The sequence below is a fragment of the Parasteatoda tepidariorum genome, chromosome 3 (assembly GCF_982258835.1).
Source record: "Parasteatoda tepidariorum strain Cologne lab strain chromosome 3, Ptep-v5.0, whole genome shotgun sequence".
Taxonomy (NCBI): domain Eukaryota; kingdom Metazoa; phylum Arthropoda; class Arachnida; order Araneae; family Theridiidae; genus Parasteatoda; species Parasteatoda tepidariorum.
In genome coordinates, this window is record NC_141757.1 from 91,066,494 (window position 1) to 91,092,090 (window position 25,597).

At 29.9% G+C, this 25,597-nt stretch overlaps 1 protein-coding gene across 1 annotated transcript; it reads right to left on the reverse strand.

Moving 5' to 3' along the window:
- Positions 1-22,405: 22,405 nt before the first annotated feature.
- On the reverse strand, positions 22,406-23,095 carry LOC147813950 (uncharacterized). Its single transcript, XM_087160165.1, has one exon. It carries the CDS (start codon positions 23,093-23,095, stop codon positions 22,406-22,408), a length of 690 nt encoding a protein of 229 aa, XP_087016291.1.
- Positions 23,096-25,597: the final 2,502 nt, after the last annotated feature.

The window sequence follows — 25,597 nt, forward strand, 5'->3', positions numbered from 1 at the left end:
ATAAAACTAAATGCTTTATTAATATAAATGAAACGAAGACAACTAATTCGTAACTAGAAATATTTCATTTTACTAGAAAGAAAAAAATGGTATAAAATCTCGTCTTAACTTGATATTTATCTATTTTAACTCCTTTATTTATTGTTACTTCCATATAAAAATATTTCAAATAAATCCTTACCATTATTTTCGCTTTTACTTTTAATTTAAAATTAATTATGCAAAGCATTGTGTCAAAAGCTAAAAGTCAAGTTGTATCTAAAATGTTTTAACTATATTCTTACGTAAATAAACTTCGAGGTTGACAGAAGATTAAGTGACTGATCTGACATATGCAAATGCTCAATGAATAATTTCCTGCTTTATCTATCATATTCTCAAACTCCTAACTTCTTAAGTAAAGCACACATTTTCTATGTGTATGATTTTATAATAAATTATTCACTTCAATGATATTATTATACTTTGATACCGCGTACAAATAATATGGTTATGACGTTGTGTGAAATATAATTATAAATACACTTGAATAAATTTTGAACATATTAACATGAAACCTCTATATAAACTGTATATACAGTGTGCGCAAATTTATCATAAAGCTTAAAATTGTGATATATTACTCAGTACCCATTTATCACGGTTGTTGCTTCTGTATGGTTTAAAATACTTTGTTTCAAAAGAATAATGAGTAAATTGTGAATAGAATATGAAAGTATTTATATCAGAATAGAGTTAAACGTTTTGACATGTTTTAGCCTTTTAATGCTACATTTTTCTAAACTTATTTTTAAATTTTTTTCATTATTTTATACTAATTAGGTAAAAGTATGGGGGAGTTATTATATGTAAAATTTTATTATTTTCGATAATAAAATATGGCATAAACATCGTCGTTTTTTTAAGCAAATGACTTTTCAAATATTCGCAGTTATTGAGATCTAAGAAAACAGACATTCATTATCGAAATTTCGTTAATTTACAAAATCAATGATTAATAAATCTTTGAATGGGAATGGAAAAAAATAGACGTTTTTTTATATTTTAGTACAAATATAATTCTGATAATCAAATCAATTTTACAGTAACTATTTGACTGCTTTATGTAATTAAAAAATAACATTATATGTGTTTGCTTATAATTAAAACGTTGGAATATATAGAAAGACACCTGCATCCTATCTGGAAAGATCACAAGTATATAAATTGTTTTTCACCGTATATAAAATCACGAAAATATTCTTGTAACATAACCATACTGTATGGTAATGACATTTATGGAAAAAAAAAACATAATTTTTGTTAATCTAACCAAAATATACGGTATTTAAGTCATTAATTTCATGTTTTTTCTTTTCATTTGGTAATGGTTACCTGGAAATTCTGGCTTTCAAAATTATAAATTTTATTACTATACATTTAGTAAAAAATGCAAAACCGAGAGAAGATTCAACCTAAAAATGATTTTTATGCCATACTCTAAGATACCATAATAAAATTACCAAATTTTACTACATTTAGCAAATTTTATCACAGATAGTAAAGCCATAGCTTATTGTTAATTTTAAAAACATTATTTCCACAGCACTTTGGAAAAGCACTTGGTAAAATTTACCGAGCTTTTTGGTGTTCCCATAAAGCCAGAAGCACACTAAATTTTAAAATATTCTAGTTGTTTTTACCATACTTTTCTTTCTCAGTGAATAATTAACGATTCTCAAAATATATAAAGAGAATTGTTTTTGATAAAATTGATTTTAGAAGGATCGTTTCGTCAAAATAAGGGAATCGCTATCTTCAGTTTATTTGAAATACAATTTACGTTTTCCGTCAAGAATGTCGGGTTTATCCCTACTTAACAGCACTATTGATCAGAAAATATTAAATAAAATTTTAAGAAAATGAATAGTTGGAACGAAAAAATTCTCAGCCATTTACTTGAATCAGGTGCTTCGCATGCTTGGACCAGGATTTACGCATATCACACGGGGCTGCACAAGCGTGTACACTTAGTCTTGTAGCATACCAAAATATAGTTTAAATTGTTTTTAAGCCTTTCATAAAATATGCTAAGTACTTGCAGAAATTATTCTAGAGTTCACATTTTGTCAAAATTCTTACGATTTTATCACTAAACACAAGAATCGCTGAATCGTCGAAAATGAGATTTTTATTTCAAATAGTCTAGGAATTTTAAAATTTACCAAATTGTCCATCATTCATATTACATTAATGACATATATTTTAATAATAATAATTTTGATTTCAGTACACGACTGCTATACTGAGCAAAGTACGGTCAATATATATTAAATTTATCGTGTTTCTGGTTCTATGGAGACACTAAAAAGCTCGATTATATTTATTGAAAAATTTTTATGGTGATTTTAGTAAAATTGACAATAAAATATAATTTTATGATTTATGATAAAATTTAGTGAAATTTAGAAATTTTGCCATGATACTTTGGAACATGCCATAAATACAATTTAACAGCGTGCCATCAATACAATTTTACAATTTAGAACATGCCATAAATTAATTTTTAGTTTCGTATTTCTTTCTAATGTGTGTCAATAAGAACTATATTTTTGAAAACCAGAACCGTTACCATATAAACAAAGAATTTGACAAATGAAGCGTTTAAATATTTTATATCTTGATCTTTGTTTCCCGAATAATGGATTTTTACCAATTTTCATTATCCCTGTGCGCTATGTCAACGGCAATATACACTAAGACCTAAAGTGATGTCGTTCGTAACATTTGAAAAATTCTAAAGAAATTAATGCTATTGAACAGCAGAAATTTTTTTTTATAAAAAATATATATTGTGAAGAAAATAACATAAACTCAGTGATACATGAACTCTCTGCCTTCTCATTAATTTTTATTACGTTGTCAGTAAAAAAATTCTTCCAAAATTGTAATTTTGAGTCTCTGTAGGAACAGACAGAAGTATATTTTATTTCACGAATTTACTTTTTATTGGATTATCTAATGCATTCTATTTCTACAGAGGATCTAGATAATCTTAAACTTTCACAAGATTGATATAATGCATTTTGAATCATTTACAGAATCAAAACAAAAATATATTGTTGTCATCGAAACGTTAATTCAAACCGAAATTATTTCGAAAATTCTTAGCAGGTAAGAAGCAATTTTAATGATAAAAACAATGCGTTTTCATATAAATATATAATAATGACGCACATTTCATTCAGGAACTGGGTTATTCTAAGTTTTTAACAATGCTCCGCTTTTTCTCAACTTAAATGTTTCAACTGCTAAGTAACATTATTAAGTGCATAACAATTATATTTAAAACAAATTTTAGTTTTTGAAGACGCATAATTTTTATTTTAATATATGACAGCCAATATTCTTTCCCTTTACCTTTACTTACGTTTTACGAAGTTTGCTTATTCTTTGGACTGAACATAGGACTAAAAATTTGAAAATGAAAAAAAGAAGAATAATCTTTTGACATTTAGGAAAATAAAAATATCAATATCAGACAAAGGATTGTCTTAATATTCCAAACATCTATGCATTAAGGCGAATCAAAAATGCATTGTATTTGAACAGTTATGATCAATTTGAAAAATTAAAAACTTTCTTAATATTATTGTTCATCGCTAAAATTGAATATTAAATTATAATTAATTTACATTTTTGATCACAATAAAAAAATCATATTTTATATTAATCGTGAAAATGCCATATTTTGTTAAATGTAAAAAATATTTTTTTCATTTCGATAGTTTTCAAAATTTAAACTGTTTAACTATTTACTAAAATATGATAATTGCATGTCATTTATTGAAAATAAAAATACGAACCCAACTCAATTTATGAAAAAAAAATTCTTTGACTATAATTTTGAAGTATTTAAAATTTTAAGTTTAATAACCTAAAAAGATCTTGGAAATTTCTCTTCTTCTTTATAGTAAAAAATAAAAAATTTTATGTTTTAGAATTATCATCTTTATAAATCGCTGTGACTAAATTTTTTTTGTATTACACAGCCTAAAAAGGCATTTAAGCAAATATCACCAAAAATCCTTATTTATTTAGTATAAAACATTTATTTATAAAATTTAACTGCAGTTTATTTATGCAAAAAAATATGAGCCTGTTATATATCTACAAGAGGTTTCTTATGGTTTCAGTAAACAACTGTCTGACAAAACTCAGTGTAAGAAGAAAACTTATTTTCTTTGAACAACTCTATTTGATATCATTTAATATTCTGTTGTTCCATTAGTCTCAATGCAGGTATATTTGTTCTTGCAATTCTAAATCTTCCAAAATATGTATTTATATACGGCTCTCTATTTTCTTCGGTATATCAAATCTTCTATTTGCTATGTATTTTTATAAAGAGAACATAAATAGAAGTATGAAAGACATAAAAACTTAAGGAAATTAAAGAGGCAGAATAACAAAATAACAGAATCTTCAAGAATTGCAAAATGTAAAGTAATAAAAATTGCCGGTTAGTAATTTTGGGTAGATAACTTAAAACTATTTATAGTTGCTGTTTTTATCTACTTTTTTATTACTTTTATTTCATTTCGTAGTTTTTTTTTTATTGTAATTGTTTTTTTTTATTTATTTCCTGTTTTATTTATTTTCTTTTTTTTATTTACCTTCACTTCAAACTCAGAAAAGCGATTTGAGTTTTAAAGAAAAGTTACTTTAACCTAAGTATGCAAAAAAGTAAATGACTTTTTTAAAAAAAAAGTTAAACAAAAGCATTTTCTCAGCATTTTCTTTATAGATATACATAAAGAATATATATATATATATATATATATATATATATATATATATATATATATATATATATATATATATATATATATATATATATATATATATATATATATCATATTGTAAAATATCGGAAGTTAAGTAATTAATAACGTAAATTTTACAGTGAAAGTGAATTTTGCAGCAAATTTAGTTTTATGGATAATGCAAACAAGGTATCGAAACATTTGCGGAATTCCCAGGACCTTGAAAAAGTTAATAATTGGTAAGAATTTTTAAGACTATTTAAAAATGCATAAATTTAGCTTTTATTTGAGAATCAGTTTATTATCTCAAAGGTATTATTTGCTACTATATTTACTTTAAATTGAAATTTACTGGCAGCTTAAACACTTTTGCTACCATTTCCAGACCATGGGAGCCCTATTTTATTCATACTTTAATAAAGATTTTTTAAAAAAAATGTTTATCTGCAGATGTTTAAATATCGTATTACATTTTATGCATTGATTACCAAAGGTAAACAGCAGAACAGAGTGGATATACAATGCGGTAAAAAATAATTCTTAAAAATTTACGATTCGTTAGCTATTTTTTTCCATTTGGGTTTTTTTTTGTTGACAATTTAAGAAATTATTTTATTCTGGAAGTCATGTTTTGCCTCTTCTAACGCATGTTCATTGTTAATATTAAATCAATAGTGATCTGCGATCAATTTCTCACTATGACATAACAGCTATGTGTTGGATAAATATAACCCCAACGTAGACATTTAGGCAAATTTCTAGCACCAGCTATGAGTACTAACTTACGCTGAAAAAAATGAATGGTCAAAACTTATAGAATAGAACTGACTTTATATGAACAGAAAAAAAAACTCATCAATTTTTACAGAAGTACTTTGATAATTAATTTGTTACAATTTATAGTAAACTATATTTTTATAATATGCAATGAAATTGGGTAAATGTGGTAAAATTTGGCAATGTAATTTCTTATGATATGTTAGAACCGGGCATAAAAAACAATTATTTGGTTAAATTTACTTTACAGTTTTGTATTTCTTACTAAATGTGTGGTAGTAATAACCATAATTTTGAATACTTTATGAACGGAATTTTTATAATTTTGAATACCTTAAGAGAGGAAAATTTACCAAAAATATGGTCTAGTGGCTTAAATATAGCATTTTTTTTAACAAGAACTATGTTTTTTTTCCGTAAATGTTATTATTATACAGTAGGGTAATTGTATCATATTTTTTCATGATATATTTCTAAATTAAGAAAAATACATATTTAAATTTCAATTATTCTTTCCAAAAAATATATCCAACGCCCATCTGTAATTCTTAAATGTTAAGGGTTGTCTCGTTTTGAAAATAATATCCAATATCAATAATAATAAAAGGTTCAAAATGCAATATTGGAATGAAAAAGGCATCATGAATTTCTTTAAATAGCAGTACATAATGTTAAATGGCCAAGAACAATGAAATTGAATCATCACATATTATTCTACTTTTAGTGATGTGGCCATTTGAGAAGAAAAACAAAATTACCTTAATAGAAAATACTCGGAATCATACCTCTACACGGTTTCAAGCTTATGCCTCATCAACGACAACTAAGCATCATTTGTTTGTTTTTGTTTAAAATAAATAAAGCGAAATAAAGTGATGGACAAAATTTGCAACTCCAAGAAAAAAATTATTACTGAGTTATGAAATTTCGGCAAGGTGTTTGTCTGAGCAACATATTTTTTTGGTTGAAGAATAATATAAATTGATTAATATGAATAATATAAATTGAATAATATGACAAACAATTTGAAGAATAATATGAATTGAATACAATTAAAAGAAAAACCATTTCAAATAATAAATTCTGGTACATTAATAATTGGTGTAACTGCCAGAAATTTTAATTCAAGCTTGCATCGTGTTATTCAGCTGCCGTATGTCATTTTGTGGGATGGAGCCTGATGCATTTGGTCAGTGGAGACAGTTAATACTGGTTGTGGATAACGCTGAAGTTGTCATCCAATGATATCCCATACGCAATCGATTGGTTAAAGATCTGGTGATCTAGCAGGCCAAAGCATCATGTCAGCATTTTGTGGAGAATATCGGGTTACAACAGCAGTATGAGGGCGAGCGTTATTCTGTTGGAAAATACCTCCTTGAGGGATGCTCATGAATGTCAACAAAACAGGTTAAATCACCTGGTTGACGTACAGATTTGCAGTCAATGTGCGTGAAATAACCACAAGAGTGCTTCTGTTGTCACAGGAGATTTCTTCCCAGGCCATAACTCCAGTTGTAGGTCCAGTGTGTCTAGATCGGAGACAATTCAGTAGCAGGTGTTCACATGGCCTCCTTCTAACGAAAATACGGCTATCACTCGCTCCAAAGCAAATACTTTCATCAGAAAACACAACAGATAATAAATAACAATAAAATAATAATAACCGAAAAATAACAATATATTAATATTTTTAGAAAAATGAGATAATAAATTTAGATTACGCATAAATGGAGATGCCCAAATAGAGACTGAAATAGATCAGTGTTCCACAATCATTCAATAAATTTCCGTTTCCATTATTCCAATTGGTTGATTCATATTCCTATCCTACTAAAAATGTATTCCTATTGGCTGCATCTGTAACAGATTAATCATAAATGGATTTTCATTAGACAGGTAAGTAAAATGAAGTCAGATTAGACATCTTTATAAGGATATAAATTAGAAAAAAAATTATATAAATAGTTTATATAGAATAAAAATTAATTTAATAACAAAAATAACAATATATTAATAATGACAGAAAGAGTTTATAAATAAATACATTTTTCTTTTATATTAGGCTTATGTAGATGATAATCATTTATATCTGGACCTTTGTTTATTAACGATCATATCATATGATTTTTCTGTACAATGAGAATGATTTATAAAGAATAAAATGACAATCACCATTTTAAGATAGTGATAAGAATGATAAGATATAGTGATAAGAATGAACGTTAATTAAAACTCAAATTTAAAATTTACTTCGAATGATTTTATTTTGTATGAAAACATTAATTTTAACTTACAACTTTTATCCCTATACAAACTACTAAAAATGACCAAGACCATAAGATTCCTTTGAAATAGGTCTTTTAACTGGAGATAAGAACTTCAACGTTAGGGAAGAGTGATCATCACGACTAAATTCAATATTATGGGCATCCAAAGGGAACAATATTTCACAAGCATCATATGACCTGCGGGAATACTATTATAATTATTAATGGAATGCTTTATTTTCCTTTCTTTTTAGTAACTTAAATGTAACACGTATAAATGATTGTCTCATTTATATACATATATATATATATATATATATATATATATATATATATATATATATATATATATATATATATATATATATATATATATATATATATATATATAATATATATATAGTAGGGGTACTTTTTCAAGTAGGGGTGTGGAGTCACTGTTTAGGAGAGGTTTTGGATTGGGTGGGCGAGAGAAAGGGAATTTTTCTCTTCGTGTTGCTCTGAAGTGAAGCTACCCTCCCTGGAATACGCTATTCTTGTCTCCATAGCAGCGGACGGTCTCAGACTTTGTGGCGGGGGTAATTAACCGTAGACAAGCTATATATATACTGTAAAAAGTTTGGTGAAAGTAATAATTGAACAACAATTTATTTAATTATTATTTTATCATTTTCAATCATAATAGTTAGATCATAAATAAGAGCGGTATTCAAACTGTTAAGTGAGAGAAAAACTGCCTATTAACTGCTGTCATTCAATTCCGTTAAACAGCCGGAACTTTATCGCACGTACTAGACCCACATAACAGAGCAAATTAGTTCCTCGAAAATGGGTACAATTTATAGCCGAAAGGTCTAATCTGTCAATCTCTTGATTGACGGAACGAGAGTTCGAGTCCCAATGTTGACACCACAGCATTTCCTCCATTCCCTTCAACACAGATAAGATTTTTCAGTGTACTGCACTCCTTGATTTGTGACTCTGGGCTATTAGAATATAATACTCTTATTCTTTCATATATATCAGAACCATAAAATTGCTAAACTGTATCCAATGCCCAGTTAAATAACTTTTTTGCGGTTTTGAAACCAATACTAGTTGTGTATGGTAAAAAAAATTTTTAGTTTTGTATACTATTAGTATGTATATTAGTTTTTATACTATTAGTTTTTAGTTTACTATTAGCATGGTTTCTTAACGATACTAATAATAAAAGGTTTTAAAACCATAAAGGTAAAAAAATTTCTTTTTCCGTAAATTTCACGGTTAAAGATTTCTGCTAGTTATTTTACCATATTTTTAGAAGGAGATTCTAACAATTTGCATATAGCTAGTTCTCTTAGAAAAATAATATGAAAAATATTTATGTAAATGAATTTATTTTTTTCAAATGTTTCAAACATTTTTTCTTTTATATATAGAATTGGAGTTTCAAAATATTTTGTGGTTTTTTATTGCTAATGAAACCAAAGAAAAAGCAATGTTTCTTATTTGATCTTGACTTATTCTTTTGAATAGTTAATCTTACTTATAATTATTTTTATTAACTTCATTATATGAAGAAAATATAATCTAGTTAAAATGAAGTCAAAGTCATGCATTTAATAAAACTAAGTGAATAAAAACATTGAACTGAAAATAGAAAAGTAAAAAAATGTGTATTTCTTTCATTAATACTAAAATATATTTTTTTCTCCCGAACTTCTAATTCTAGAGTATCTTTTTATTCAGTTTAAGGAAGGAAAAATTATTTAAAAAGTAAAGTATTAGAAATAAGCATTTTTTATTGTATTCTATTTTTTTTTAAAAATTTCTGCCTTCTGCAAAATATTTTTGTTTACACAGCTTTCAAATTTTTGCATCTTTTATTTACTATCAAAACTGGAAAATTCCGATCTGTTTATTAAGTATAATGAAAATTTTTTCTCAAATATCTAAAGTACAAAATAAACTAAAAACCCAAATAAAGAGATTTTATGATGAGTTTTTTATTAATTTAAAAGAATACAAAAAACCTTATCGTCATGAATTTAAATTCAAACTGAAAGCCACTAAAGCAACATTGAATTGCAAAATAAAGATAACAAAAAAGCTTTATTTATGCTTAAGAAATAAAATAAAAAAAACGATATTTGTGCTTTTCTCACAAACTTTTGCTTCTAGCATAAAAATGTATTTCTTTCGTTCTAATGTCGAGAGGAATATCGAAATTTTATGTCACCGCAGTAAAAGGAACTGCGGAGTAGTTTTATTTATTTCATAGCTGATAAGAAACAGATGTCTTTGTCTGAAAAAAAAAGAATTTTGGGAATACTTTCACTTGATTAAACCGGAATAACAGATTCATTTTTTAGCTGCCATTTCAAATTTCCAAACCAATAAAATATATTCAATGCCGGAGATGTGCAAGTCACCAATTTATTTTATCATTGCGCTAATTTTAGAAAATAAGAAAAAAAATTGCGAAGTTTCGAAAAAAAATAAAATAAAATAATACGGAGAAAAAATTCTTCTAAAATATCATATGATTACAGTTTTGATAGTTTTTGTAAAAAAAACATATTTCTGGTTAATAAAACCAAAATATACAGTGTTTAATTCATTCATTTGGTAAATTTTAAGTTCGTATGGAAACGGTTTACCGGAAACTCTAGCTCTCAAAATTATGGTTCTTATTACCACACGTTAGTTTAAAAATCTAAAGCTGACAAGAAAAATGGGTTTTCATACAATACTTTAAGCAATCATGATAAAATTGCCAAAGTTTGCCAAATTATGTCACAGATTATAAAAAAATATTTTATTGCAAATTTTATCAAAATCATTAACAAAGTGCTTCAGTAAAAATTATTTTTCTGTGTTCATGATACTCTGTAAATGTATAACATTCTGGTAGTTTTGACCATACTTTTTCTTAGTGCTTCCATGCTGATCTTAGTAGTTTATTTTGTTTTGTACACTGGATTAGAAAAGGCTTGCAGAAGAGTTTTGCAGGCATATGTTAATACTGCAATAAAATATCTAATATCATGAATAGCAATTCTTCATATTGCCTTCTCTCCCTCAGTAAAACAAACAGGGTGATAGTTTCTCATCTGATAAACAAACATTGCCATACCCATATACTTGAAATGGCAAATATTACATTAACTTCATACTTTATAAAGCCGAAAAACGTTATTTATTTAACACTTATACAGTGATACACGAAAGTCAGCATACACTTGCAAAGTTTCCCATTTTTTGAAATAAAATGCAAATAAATTTATTTTTCTCATTCGTAGAGCTACCAGTATGCATTTGAATCATTATGTGCCCAATAGACATCAAACATTTTAAGATTATCATAATCATTTTCAGATTAAGTTAAAAATATGCGTTTTTCAAACTCACAAAAGTGAGCATACAGTTGGATTTAAATAGATTTTTGAAGGTATTTGGCCATCTTTTTATTCTCTTAATATATTTGTAAGAATTGTGTCTTGTTTTATATAAGCTTTAGAGGAGATTTTTGAATGAAATTTATTTCATTAATTTTAAAATGGCAACTAAAAGAACTGAAACACCATTAGAAATCAGAGAACTGGTTATTAAATTGAAAAATGAGGCAAAATCACTGAATCAAATAAGTCAAATTATTGGTTGAAGTAGAGCTACAGTGCAAGGAATAATAAGGAAATATAATTTGACAAAAACTACGGAAAACTTGCCTCGTAATGGTAGACCACCAAAATTGAACGGTAGAGATAAAAGAGAAATCATTCGAACAATTCGTAATAATCCGAAAACTACTGCAGTAGACATAGCCAAACATCTTGAAAAGGTTAAAGAAACTGATGTAAATCCAGAATGTGTTAGAAGAGCCTTGAGAGAAGAAGGATATAATAGCAGAATTCATCGTAAAAAACCTCTCATTAGTAAAGTCAATAGAGACAAAAGATTAGCATTTGCGCATCTTCATGAAAACGATAATTTCGATTACTGGAGCAAAGTTATTTTTACAGACAAATCTAAATTTAACATTTTTGGCTAGGATGGTAAGCAAAAAGTTTGGCGACAACCCGGAACAGAGTTAGAATTGAAGAATCTGATTCCTACAGTAAAACATGGTGGAGGTTCAGTGATGGTTTGGGGATGTTTTTCAGCTTCATGTGTTGGCAATTTAGTCTTTATAGAAATCACTATGGATCGTTTTGTCTATTTGAATATATTGAAAAACAATTTGAAGCAATCAGTGAGAAAATTAGGCATAGGAAATGACTGGATATCCCAACAGGATCAGGATCCAAAGCACACAGCTGGTGTTGTCAAGGAATGGCTGTTGTACAACACTCCAAGACAACTGCACTCCCCTCCTCAAAGCCCCGACCTGAATCTTATCGAAAATTTATGTGATGAACTGGACAGAAGTATCAGAAAAATTCAAATTAAAAGCAAAGACGATCTTAAAAAGGCATTGCTAGAAGAATGGCAAAAAATCCCCCGCACTGTAACCGAAGGACTGGTCTATTCAATGCCTAATCGTATGAGAGCTATTTTAAATTCAAAAGGTGGACCAACTTAATATAAAAATATGGAAATTTCAAACGTAGAATTTCCTGTATGTTCACTTTCGTGACTTGCGAAATGACTGATTCTCCAATATTTTATATTATTTTATGTCTAATAATAAAAAAACTGCTGTTTTCGCTCATCAATTTTTTATTTCTAATCAATTTAAGCTAAATTGAACTCAATCCTTAGGTAAATAATTGAAATAAATAAGTTTCTGTTAATTTTGAAAGGTGTATGCTGACTTTCGTGTATCACTGTAACTAACTAGAACGCCCCGGTTGAACAGATAGACCACATTTTAAAATGAGAAGAATTCAAATAATATAAGAATATTACAACTAAAGTATAAGAATGGACTAACACTTAATTAGTAATCAATTCGTGCACGTTATAGTTTACTTTTCATTTTATTTGGCAAACATCATAATGAATTTATTTTGAAAAAACTCTTATTTATAGTGTCTACTTATTTTAACACTTTGAACAAAAAATAAGCCTTTTTTAAAGAGAGCTTTCAAAAGATTAAAAAAAAAAAATAGATGTGTTGTACAAATCTAACTCTGAACTTATTCGAAATTATCTCTTGTGTTCGTGATCAAATTACTTTTTAAGAGGCTAGTGACTTTTATTTTTAAGCATTTTTTTTCACCAAGACGAAACGATTTTTTACATGACTTTGAAATTTAAAGTCATGTATGTTGCATGATTTACACATAGATTTCAGAGACATGTATGTACATGACTTCGTACATAACATGAGGGAATCAAAGTCTTATATTTTATATGATTTACACTTAGATTTCAAGGACTTATATGTGCAAGACTTTGCCCATGACATGAAGGAATCAAAGTCATGTATGTTGCATTACTTTGAGATCTATGAGTAAAGAAAGGCAGGATATTAAATATTCCTCATACATTTTAAAATGAAATATAAATTGAATGAATGTATCTTTATCTCTTTTTTCAAAAATAAATAAATAAAGATAACCAAGCAAATTGAAGGTCAAGCTAGTTGAATTTAAGAATAAAATAATTAAAGGTCAAGATAGTTGAAATAAAAAAAAAATTTATAAATGTTGAAATATTTTAAAAATATTTCCATGGTGTAGAAATCAGAAATTTTAGCATCAATAGATTACAGTTTTTCGTCTTTGCATCATATCTTAGAGCGAGGATTGATCATTCTGCGAACAATTCCAGAGAACGATTCGCAAACAAAGATATGTCCGGATATATCTGCCATAGAATGGAGTAAGTTCTGAACAGGAGTGTGTTGTTCTTTCTTATCAAATGGAATTGTGTTTACAAAAAATTGCAATTTGCCCACGTCTAGTTTCAAAAATATTTTCGAGAACTTATCATTTCCATTTCCAAATTACGTAAATTGCATATAGTCATAGAACTTTCAAAGAAAGTTCTATGACTTGTTTCCATAAGGACGAAAATTTTAAACTGGCATTTACTTCATCAGTCAGATTAAATCTTGGTATATTTGGGAAAATCTGGCGAAAATTTCACGAGAAAAGAATTTTAATTCCACCCATAATACGTTTGTATTTTCTCAAGTCTTGTAGTGTAAAATTTAGAGCCCCTATTGATTCTTTATGTGCAACAGTGAATTAATCCCATACAATGAAATCTCATTCTTTGAGGAGTTCGGCATAATCATTTTGCTTAAATATATAACATATGGTTGTGGTGGAATCAGAAAATCGTTTAAATGTTATTTAAATGTAGCTTGAGCTGGTTGACCAGCGAGGGATAAACTGAAAGAAGATGAAGATGCGACAATAGATAAAAGACTTCTATGCGCAACTTAAAGCACCTAAGAATTTTTTTTTATATTGTGATTTGATGCTGAATAAAACTGAATTATATACGTTTTTAATCACCACTTAAAAATGTTTCAGATTTGGTGACTATTCTAAAAAGTGTATTTCTATTGTTTGAATTTTCACTTAAATACATGTTTTTAATTGCATTGCAGACAAATAATGGAAAAAGGGTAATCCGAACTGATGCGTGCTCTTTCCTCTAATTATTTGAACCTGTGACTTGCATGTTCATTGCATGAACATGATATATATATATGTAGCTGTGGTATAATTGACGTCTGGTAAGTATATTTCGAGGCGAAAATTCTGAAGAATTTCTGTCAAGGTGTCTCTATGTTTTATCCGAAGTGAAACAGAATTTGATGCAAAAAAAAAGAAAGAAGTAGTAATATTTAGTTGAAAATAGAGCCCTATTACAAAACGCGATGGGTTTGTAAAGTAATTACCTTCCTCTGAAAAACCAATACATGCTCAGATACAAGTACCAAATTAGTGTATGAAATGAGGCAAATTGGAAAAGAGTAACAATCAACCAAAATATTATGTGCCACTTTAAACTTGACAGCACTAGATAATCCCAGAACAATTTTTGATGCAACAACAAAAACTACTGTGTTATGAAGACATTGCAAAGCGTTTCATGATCAACGAAGGAAAAAAATATTTCGATTTTCTCTGTACATGGATGGCAACTGGCGGATAAGAGAAATGTTTCACTCTAAATGCCTGTGTGGGTAATTTATCAACAATAAGAAGCTAAGTCTTTAACGCGGAAGTGAGGGGTTCTATTGCAAAAAAAAGCAAAAAGTTGCAAGGGAGAGAATAGAATTCAATTTGAAATCCAAAGCAGCTGATCACGAACTACCACAAATTTGTTTTTGGATCAACTTCAAGTGTAGAAGCATTTGTTCACTAAGAATTTTTAAAAGCTCGGAAAGCTTTTTAGATCTTAATTATACAATATATTATAGCAATTTCGCCTTAAAAGTTTCCTGCAAATAAGAGACATCTATTAATTTGATCGTTTCAAAAAAATTAAATTGATGTCATGTTTAGAAATTAATTAGATCATCTCAGCGGAAACTTATGAGAAAGATAACGGGCATTTCTGGAAGTAGTAAAATAGCGCAGGCAGATTAGGTAAAAAGCTACCACGGAAGAGCCAATTGCAGTAATGTTAGAAAGCATGTAACAATAAGTCATTGCTGCACTAAATCACTGTAAATCGACTAAAGATAAACCTTTGCACCTATAATGCCCTTTGGCGGGTGATGTTTGGTTTTTTTCACAAAAAAATCTTTTCTACATTATAGGCAGGCCAGAAAACTACCGCAAGAATGCCATCCGAACTAGTGTTGGAAAGCATGCAACCATGAGTAATTGCTGCAATAAATCACCGTGAATCAACAAAAAATAAAATTATGCACTTAAAGCTGGTGATGTTTGGTGTTTTAATCAATTAACTCTTCAATGGGGTATATAACCAACTTGTGAGTAAGAGAAGCGTCCCCCAAAAATGATTTAATACTTTAAGATCAGTGCACTTAAATCTTTCCATAAAAGAACATCTAAAGAAACATTTTCCTGAAAATAATGAACAAACTATCGAATTATTCAGTAGAATGATTTGGTATTGAGTACAAGAAGAAATGCCTGTGGGCCTACAAGCCCACCGAAATAAAGTGTGCTATTCTATTTTACAATTTAATGAAGGATGCTTAGGCTACAGCCGCGTTGCGTCCTCTATTAGCGAAATAGATAAAACAATCTGGTGTTTATGCTCTAGATATAACCATAATAATGGATTTTGATATCCTTAGATCATTATAAAATATTTTTTTTTAAATATTGTGAAGAAAGTGAAAGAATATGTTCAACTGTTTATTCATCAAATATTGTTTTGTTAAAAAAGAACTTGCGTTCAACCTTTGATATATTGAAATTCTTATTTTACAGAAGAACCGGTAGGAATGGCGTTAAGGTGCATTTAATGCAGAGCAATGTAGTTTTTTTCCTTATATTGTCCACAAAATTAAAACCTTCATGGATTTTTCGAATTGCATTTGGAAAACTTCTGCAACTAAGTTGAGTTGATTCGTAGGAATACTTAGTAAAAATTAAATTTATTTAAATAATTTTTCATTCAAAATAGATTTTACCTTTAGTTCACTTTATGATTCCAGAAAAAGATAAGAATATAATTAAGGAACTTGTTGACAGACTGAGCAGAAAAGATTATACACTTAAGCAAATTATAATTAAAAAGATAATTGGTTTCTTAAATTGAGTTGTTATCAGCTAATAGTGGATTCTCAGCTAATGGCTGAATATCAGCTACAGAAGTAATCAAATTTTTTCAAAATATCTTTCCTTAATTCTAATTTAGAAAGCAATTTTTGTTAAAAGGTACTGTCAGAGAATGAAACTTTTTGATCAGGCTCGAAAAATAATAATTATTTGTTCTCTGAAACAATACGAATTTATCATGAGCTAAAATGTTATAACATAATGATTTTATGTAAAATGTCATTCCCTATTTTTTTTTTCTTTTTGTAAAAAAAAAAAAAAAAAAAAAAAAAAAATTGCCTTTTCAATCGAAAATTGATACAAAGAAATAATAAAGTTTCCTCATCAATTTCTTAATCAATTTCAAGGTTATAGTTTCTAACAAAGTAAGAAAATATTATTAGATAAAAGTTTTAATCAGTTTCACTGATTACAAATTTCATTAAATATCGAAGAAAAACTTGTTTACCATAAATAGGGAGATATGTAAATATAGACCAGAAAAAAAAATTCTTGGGTATAGTTCCTATGAGGCAGTTTACCATAGTAAAATTAAATCACATTTCGTTAGAAATCCCGTTACAGAAAGCAGATTTTTCCATATGTACTACTTTTATAATGCTTCTTTCTTAGATTATTTAAAATCACGTTTATTTGATTTTTATACATTAAAACGTGACCAATTTTCAAACTAATACTAATTTGTATTTGATGAAATAAATGTCAAGAACATACTTTTGATTTTTTGTAGTTCATATTTTATCTGATTTAGAGCAGCAAAACAAAATGAAAAGCCCTTTGAATGGTAAATCTCCTTCTTATTAACCCCGTAGTTATTATCTAATTTAAAAATATTTACGTTCATAACAGACTACAAAAAGGATTATTATTTGTTTCTACTAAACCTGAAGTTTTTGGCTGAATTAAAGTTATTCGCATCTATAATGAACTAAACAGACATTTTTTTGCTTTTTACTACTAACCCTGTAGTTATTGGCTAAATCAACAGTTTTATTATCTACAACGAACTACACTGTGAATTTTTGTTTTTTATTACTAACCTTGTAGTTATTGGCTGATTTAAAAATATTCATGCTTATAACAATCTACAGTAAAAAATTTTCCTCATTAATACGAAACCTGTAGTTTTTGGCTGAATTAAAAATATTCACATTTATAACAAACTACGAAAATGATTATTGCTTATTACTATTAACCAATTAACCCTGTAGTTGATGGCTAAATTAAAAATATTCATGACATTAAAGAATTAAAATACGAAATATTGCTTATTACTTCTAACCGTGCAGTTCTTAGCTAAATTAAAAAGATAAAAACTCATATCTCTGGCGAACTACAATGCGAATTAATACTTGGGAACAGTCTCGCAAGATAATATTTTTTTATATTTTAAGCTATTTTTGTTTGTAAATGTTTTGCCTCGAAAATAAAAGCCACGAAAGCAAATAGCAAGGAAAGTGGAAGAACAATATTTCTTTTCTTTTAAAAAATAATTTTAGAAAAGATTGCTGCTATTATTATATTTACAGCAAGAAAAGCATAACAGTTAAGTTTTGGAACACAGCCAAGTATGTAAAATGTAAGTTATATTCTGAAAATAAACGTGCATTCTGATGTCCATTTTAACTGAATAAACAATGAGCATGTAGAAAGGTTTATTCACGTAAAATAATTTTTTCCTGAAATTGCCTTTGTCATATTTGCAAAGAACGTTGATGTACAAGAATGTGTTCTTTTAGCATACTGTGCATTCTTTACATAAATCTTTAAAACTTTTTTCCGACAAATTATTTGAAGTTTCTCCAAAATATATATTTTTTTCTTTAATAATGTATAGTTAAATATTTACAAAAAGAATATCAGAACATCTTTTTAAGATATTGAATAACATACTTTTAGAATTCAAAATTCCTTTGAATTCACATAAAGGTCAAAATATTAAAATAGAGCATAATATTTGTATAATATGCATTCTTTACATAAAGCTTTCGAATTTATGTCTACAAATTATTTAATGTCTCTCTAAAATATGAACTATTTTCTTTAATAATGGACAGTTAATGTTTACAAAATACCATTCAAAAAATTTAAAACGTTGAATAACATTTTTCTAGTATTTCTAATACCTTAATTAATTCCAATAATATGAATTTTTCAATTTAGTACTGTTTGACATCAGTATTTGTATATAAATTTATTTATATGGTTACATAAACACTTTATAAGTGAATTTTGAAGTTTACATAGCTTAAAAGAAAAGTGTACAGTAATCACGTCAAAATCATTTGAATTTCGTTTTGATCTGAAATACAATAAAAATTTCAATAATTCAAATATACCTTAGAAGCCTTCATACAACGACCAGTCGCTTAAGCCTGATATCAAAAAGCTTGATATCTAAGTCAGATATTTCTCCCAATTTTAAACACAATATCTTAATATCAGTTTTGGTTCCATTAACTTCAAAAATTGCAAAAATATTTCATGAAATTACATTTCCAGAGGCTATTCTAAATAATCAGATGACCAAGATGAATTATTTTATACTTCACCAGCAAATTAAAAGTTTTTTTTTGCAAATTTTTGAAAATGCGTAGTGTACTAGCTGAAAATAATTCAAAATTTTCAATGTAATGGATTAAGCGTATTATCTGAAACTTCTATGATGAAAATGAGAAAAATTTAAAAAATAATATTATTTATAACAAAAATATGCTCCTTAAAAAAAAGTGGTTTTGACAAATATTGACTCACCATCATTTTTTTCAAATAATATTTTATTTAAATATCAATTTATAAATTATTTTGAAATGTTTTTTAAAGTTAAATATAGTTTTGAAGTTTGGAACTTTTGTCTTTGACTGAAAATATCTTTTTCTTCATAAAACTAACAACTATTTTTATAAATATGAGTTCATGCATCAAATCAGAAAGTATATCACAGCCTTTTAGTTGTATAACAAACAGTTAAATGATTTTTATGTATTTCTTATATTGCACCATAAAATAATATATAATTAAATTTAAAAAAAATTACTCCAAAGTAGAATTTATCCTCTTATTAGCACAATTACTCACGTGTTGTACGTATAAAGTGCAAGCGTTCATTAATTTTTCGTATTATTCGCCATTATGTGTTATACAACGCGAATTTCTGACCTGAGAGCCAAACAGACTGTACCGCGTCCACGAACTAGTCAATATTAAAAATCTATTTTGAACTTTAGAGAAGAATTAAGAAGGAAATACGGCTTATATCTTTTTCTGCGAAGAATAAAATAAGGGAATTTTTTTCATTAACACTACTGGCCATTAAAATTGCTACACCAGAAATACGACTTACCACGAACGTGAAATTCGCCGGACAGATAAAACATGTTGTGGTATACAAATGATTAGCTTATCAGCACATTAATGCAAAGCAGGCGGCTGTAGTGAGACCTACAATGTGTATTTGAAAGTTTTACAGCGGCCTAGGCCAATAGGCCCATACGCCAAATACAATGGAATACATTAAAAAAAAGGTCAACATACCCTTATATCTAAAATGCAAAAAATATACCTAGAAGAATCGGGATGGCAACAGGCCATTTACATAAACAAACATAGTAATAAAATATTTAAAAATATCAGGTCAACAGACCCTTATAGCCTTAAAAAATTGTCCTATTTTACATAACATTTTGCCTTTGGCAAGGATAGCGACAGTTAGAGGAAGGTATAAAATAATACATACCCTGAGCACCATAAGAACTGGGGTAAAAATAACAAAGAGACGTTGCTCGACAGGGTTCTACAAATGCGACAACTATCAAGCAAAGGTGACACCAGAGAGATTAAACATTGAAAAGGTTGACGAGCTGGAGACAAAAGTACAACAAAAAAACTTACAGTAGTACAATGAAAAAAAAAACCGCCACCAATGTTTAAAATTTGGAATTAAAATCATTCAACTAATCATTAGCCAAAAGGGCAAAGGTAAAACCATTGGTCAGACCAGATGACATAATATGTAGAACCAATTTTAAAAAATGGTAAAGTATTTAAAATCAGCAGACCTACAATGTGTATTTGAAAGTTTTACAGCGGCCTAGGCCAATAGGCCCATACGCCAAATACAATGGAATACATTAAAAAAAGGTCAACCTACCCTTATATATAAAATACAAAAAATATACCTAGAAGAATCGGGATGGCAACAGGCCATTTACATAAATTAACATGGTAATAAAATGTTTAAAAATATCAGGTCAACAGACCCTTATATGGCAGGTCAACAGACCCTTATAGCCTTAAAAATTGTCCTATTTTACATAGCATTTTGCCTTTGGCAAGGATAGTGACAGTTAGAGGAAGGTATAAAATAATACATACCCTGAGCATCAGTATAGCTGGGGTAAAAGTAACAAAGAGACTTTGCTCGACAGGGTTCTACATATGCGACAACTATCAAGCAAAGGTGACACCAGAGTGATTATACATTGAAAAAGTTGACGAGCTGGAGACAAAAGTACAACAAAAAAACTTACAGTAGTACAATGTAAAAAAACCCACCACCAATGTTTAAAATTTGGAATTAAAATCATTCAACTTATCATTAGCCAAAAGGGCAAGGGTAAAACCATTAGTCAGACCAGCTGACATAATATGTAAAACCAATTTTAACCTTCCGTTAGTCGCGCGCACCTCACAGGTGCATCCCTGCTGCACTTCCACCTCCTTTGCCGTCAATAGATTTTTCCGGGGGTCGAGCCTAATGTTATGTTCCTAACTTTGGATTACTCAAATGTTTGTGTAAAACCGACCTTAGAACATGTCGATGGAGAGTTGGAACCGCTCAAATCACCCCTCTGGTGTAGCGCGACCATTGACGCAAGTATTATGGATATAATATTTTTATGAATTAAATATATATATTTTATCTCATTTTCTGTCCTACTCAACGTAGCAGGTATAAATGGTCAAGTTATATACACAGAAAATGGTTACGGAGTAAAAAACCGCAGAACCTTCTTGCGTCAATTGGTTGAACATCTTGTGATGGAGGAAGAGATCCGACGCGGGAGCAAGAAAAATTTATCTTCGGTACTTCGCTAAATAAGTTTTTTGATATTTATCTCTCTAAAGAGTCTTAAATTGGTAACAATTAACTATTTAAACTAGACTAAATTTCATTTGGCTTTCAAAAAATCAGAAACACCTCATAGGTGCAACGCGATTAACCATGTCGGAAACAAGTGCGCGACTAACGGAAGGTTAAGAAATGGTAAAGCATTTAAAATCTGCAACAGGATAAAAGTAAACACGCTCCGAAGGCAAAAACACCCAAGGGTGCCGAAGAACAGTATAAAATCTGAGGTACATGACTAAAAAGACATTACAATAAAACAGGAGTAAAAAAAAAAGTAAAAATACAGTTTAAAACTAACAAAGCCTGTAAACATGACAAAGCAGACTAAAAACAAGACAGTTATAATAAGATGGTAAAGTAGAAAAATGGAAAAAGGGTAAAATGGTAGAGTTGGTAAAAAATGGGCAAGTGGTCCAGATAAAAGGGAGTTTGGCAAGGCGACAATCAATAACAAGATTAAAAGACATTAAAAGTTGTTATTATTATTTTGGACCAACACCTCCTCGAGCGTAGTTTTAATAATTTGTTTAATGATATTACGGCAAATGATACTGGCAAAAATTTGATGCTCGTTCTTCTCGAGGAAGTGTTGTTGTCGGAGTGCTCGGAACCGAGAACAGTGATATAGAAGATGTTCTACTGTTTGGGGTTGATCGCAATTGTTACATTTATCATCCTTATTGAAAAACTTCCTTTGGTAGGTCCCGAACACTCCGTGCCCCGTCAGGTATTGATCAAGTAGAAATTTGATTGAATTCTTGTAGTTGACGGGGTCTTAATAAACTTAAAAGTCTGCTTGCCCTTATTAGAACTGTACCAATTGTACTGCCACCTTGCCATTAGAATCCGCTTGATTTCGGTCTTTGCTTTCCTAGGGGTCCTCAGAACTTGGAGATCTATAATCTCGGAGCCAATGGCTTCCTTAGCTGCTTCGTTGGCCTCCTCATTGCCCTGGATCCCCACGTGGGCTTTAACCCAATTCATTGTAATACCTCTGTGCCAATATGTTTTAATATTTTCAATCAGTTTTGAAATTGGTTCTGGGTCAGTCAGAGCCTGAAGGGAGGACAACGAGTCTGAAAAAATGGTAGCGCTATCGATATTATTATCATTGATCCAGATAAAGGCGGATCTGATTGCTATTAGCTCTGCGATAAAGATATTAGTATTGTCTGTGACTCTGGTGGAGGATTTAAAAATAGTAATACCATCCTGTTTAACAATCATTGCATGTGACGCATGGAAAATTCCAGGTGTGTCTACCTCCATCCGAGAGCCATCAGTATAGATCTCCACCCCCTGGTTACTAGGGGCACAATATCCCCAGGGCAAGGAGCGATAAAGAGATGGGTGCTCGCGGGGCGGCGTATCAAAATTCAAGGAGTTGTCGAAATCGGGAGGTAGTACATGCATTAGATCTTGTAATCGCCATCCCATCTCACCCTCTTGGTATAAACATCCTCTATAACTTTAAGTGTTATTGGAACCACCCCCGCCAGTATCTGGATAGCCTCAGTACTGGTAGTAGCGTAGGTTTTAGTCAAGGTTAACAATGGAATCCTCTGAAGGCTATTTAGTTTTTCATTAATTTTACTATTGTTTCTGTACCAGACACTGGCGGCATAAAGGATGATTCTCTCGCTTGCCTGGAGATATATTCGTTTCAAGATTTGTGGTCTGAGTCCCCAAGTGACTCTGGCGACTCTTCTGATACCCTGGTTAAAATTTGTGATTCTATCTCTAATATCGTTTAGATGTGGTATCCATGTCAGACCCGGGTCCAAGGTGACGCCAAGGTATTTCATTGTCTTAACATTTTTGACATTACACGAATCTGTAGAATTAAACTTGATACAAGGTAACCGGCCGATTTTTTTATTACTTTTGGGGAATGTTAACAGCTGTGTTTTCTCTTTAGCGAATTTTAATTTATTCCTTTCGACCCAGTCTGACATGCAGGTAAGAATATGAGTCGCCATTTGGTCAAAGCGGTATAAAACTGGACCACTTACCAATAGTAAAATGTCGTCTGCAAAGGAGACTATATCGATATCATTATAGCTAAAATCACTAAATTGTATAAAGTCAATGTTTAAAACTATTTTAAAAATGTCGTTAATTAAAATAAGCCAAAGTATAGGACCCAGGGAGGAGCCCTGTGGCACACCAACGTTTAAGTTTCTACTAACGACAATGTTTCCATTGCCATCATAAAAGTTTGCAGATCTCTCGTTTAAGAAGCTAAAAACAATAGAGACTAAGTTGTCCGGTAAAGCACAATTATTAAGCGCTGTTTTGATAACTGTCCAGTCGGCGCAATTAAAGGCGTTTTCTATGTCCAGAGCCACCCCAATCGTATGTTTGTTCTCCAGTTTTTTGTTGTTGACGAAATCAACCACCCTTTTGAGTGCATCATCGGTCCCCCTCCCAGTCCTGAAGCCAAACTGGTTATCGCTTATTATTTCTCTTTTTTCCAAATGGTAACTCAGTCTTTTAGTAATTAACTTATCTAGGATTTTTCCCCAGACGGCCAGGAGGGAGATCGGGCGGTAAGAACTCGGAAGACTGAGGTCTTTATTTGTTTTAAGGATTAGGGTGACTCTGGCAATCTTCCAAGAGCTGGGAAAGTATCCCAACTCCAGGCATTTATTAAAAACAGTTAATAGCCAGTGTTTATTAATGTAAAAGATCTCTTTAAAAATTTCCCCTGGTATGCCATCAGGACCCGGAGATTTCCCTGATTTAAGGCCCATAATAATATACTCCAGCTCGTCAACAGTAAAATCGACTTCATTAATATGGCACCTATTAACATCAGTATAATTATTGGTCGCCTCCGGGAAGTGATGCTGCATGATTCCCTCTATAGTGTCGTGGTAGCTCTCCGTGGTACTGCCGTTAACCATGACCGGGTTGGTAATCAAGTTACTGCTCAAGCAACCCTTTGCAATTTTATATGGTGTAGAAAATGCCCTATCTATTGTTAAATTATTTATGTAATCCTTCAAGTTAATCGCTTTAGATTTCCTTATTAGTTTTTTATATTTGGCGTACATAGCCTTATACCTAATATTAAATTTGAGCCTTATGTTTGGGTTAGTCTCCCTTTGGTACCGCCTACGGAGAGCTCTAACTTGTTTCCTTAGCAGTCCTATAGCCGGGGTCCACCAGGAGCAGTGCTTAGTGTATTGGGCTGTATTATGGGGCGTATTCTGGACTCCTGACAAATTCTGTATATATCTTCAGTGACATTATCAATATGCTGATCTATACTAACTGTGTTATTTAAATTGTCAGTACTATAGGTTTTCGTGATTTCAAGAAGTTTTGATTTCAAGACAAGCCAGTCCAAGTTTTTATATTTAATACCTTGGGCTTTCTTGTAACATTTATCTCGTTGTCTATAATTTTCGATTGTCGCCGTGATAAGCTCATGATCTGAGCAGAAGACGCCATCGTGGACTCTGAAATTAATTACGTTATCTGTATTGGTAGATATAATATCAATCCAGCTCTGCCCCAAAACCGAATTAAAGGTCGGGGGAGAGTCTGGGTTGTTAATCACCTCCAAGTTATTTCTTTGCAAGAAATCCACCACGGCATATCCTCTTGCATCGCTCCTAGGACCCCAAACCGTGGACTTAGCATTTAAGTCACCACACAGCACCAAAAGTTTATCACCAGAGGCAACCATTACAGGTTCAAGGTTATTCAAAAAAGTATGCATACAGTCGTTAGGTGGACAATAAACAGAAATGAAAGTGTAAACATGATCATGAAGTTTAAAATCGATAACGCATATATCCCTATTTACAATCACCGAGAAGACACACTGAATATCAGGATGAACTACAATTGCCGCTCTAGGTTTATCTTTATGGTAGATAATATTAAATCTGTTAGAAAAGCCTGTGA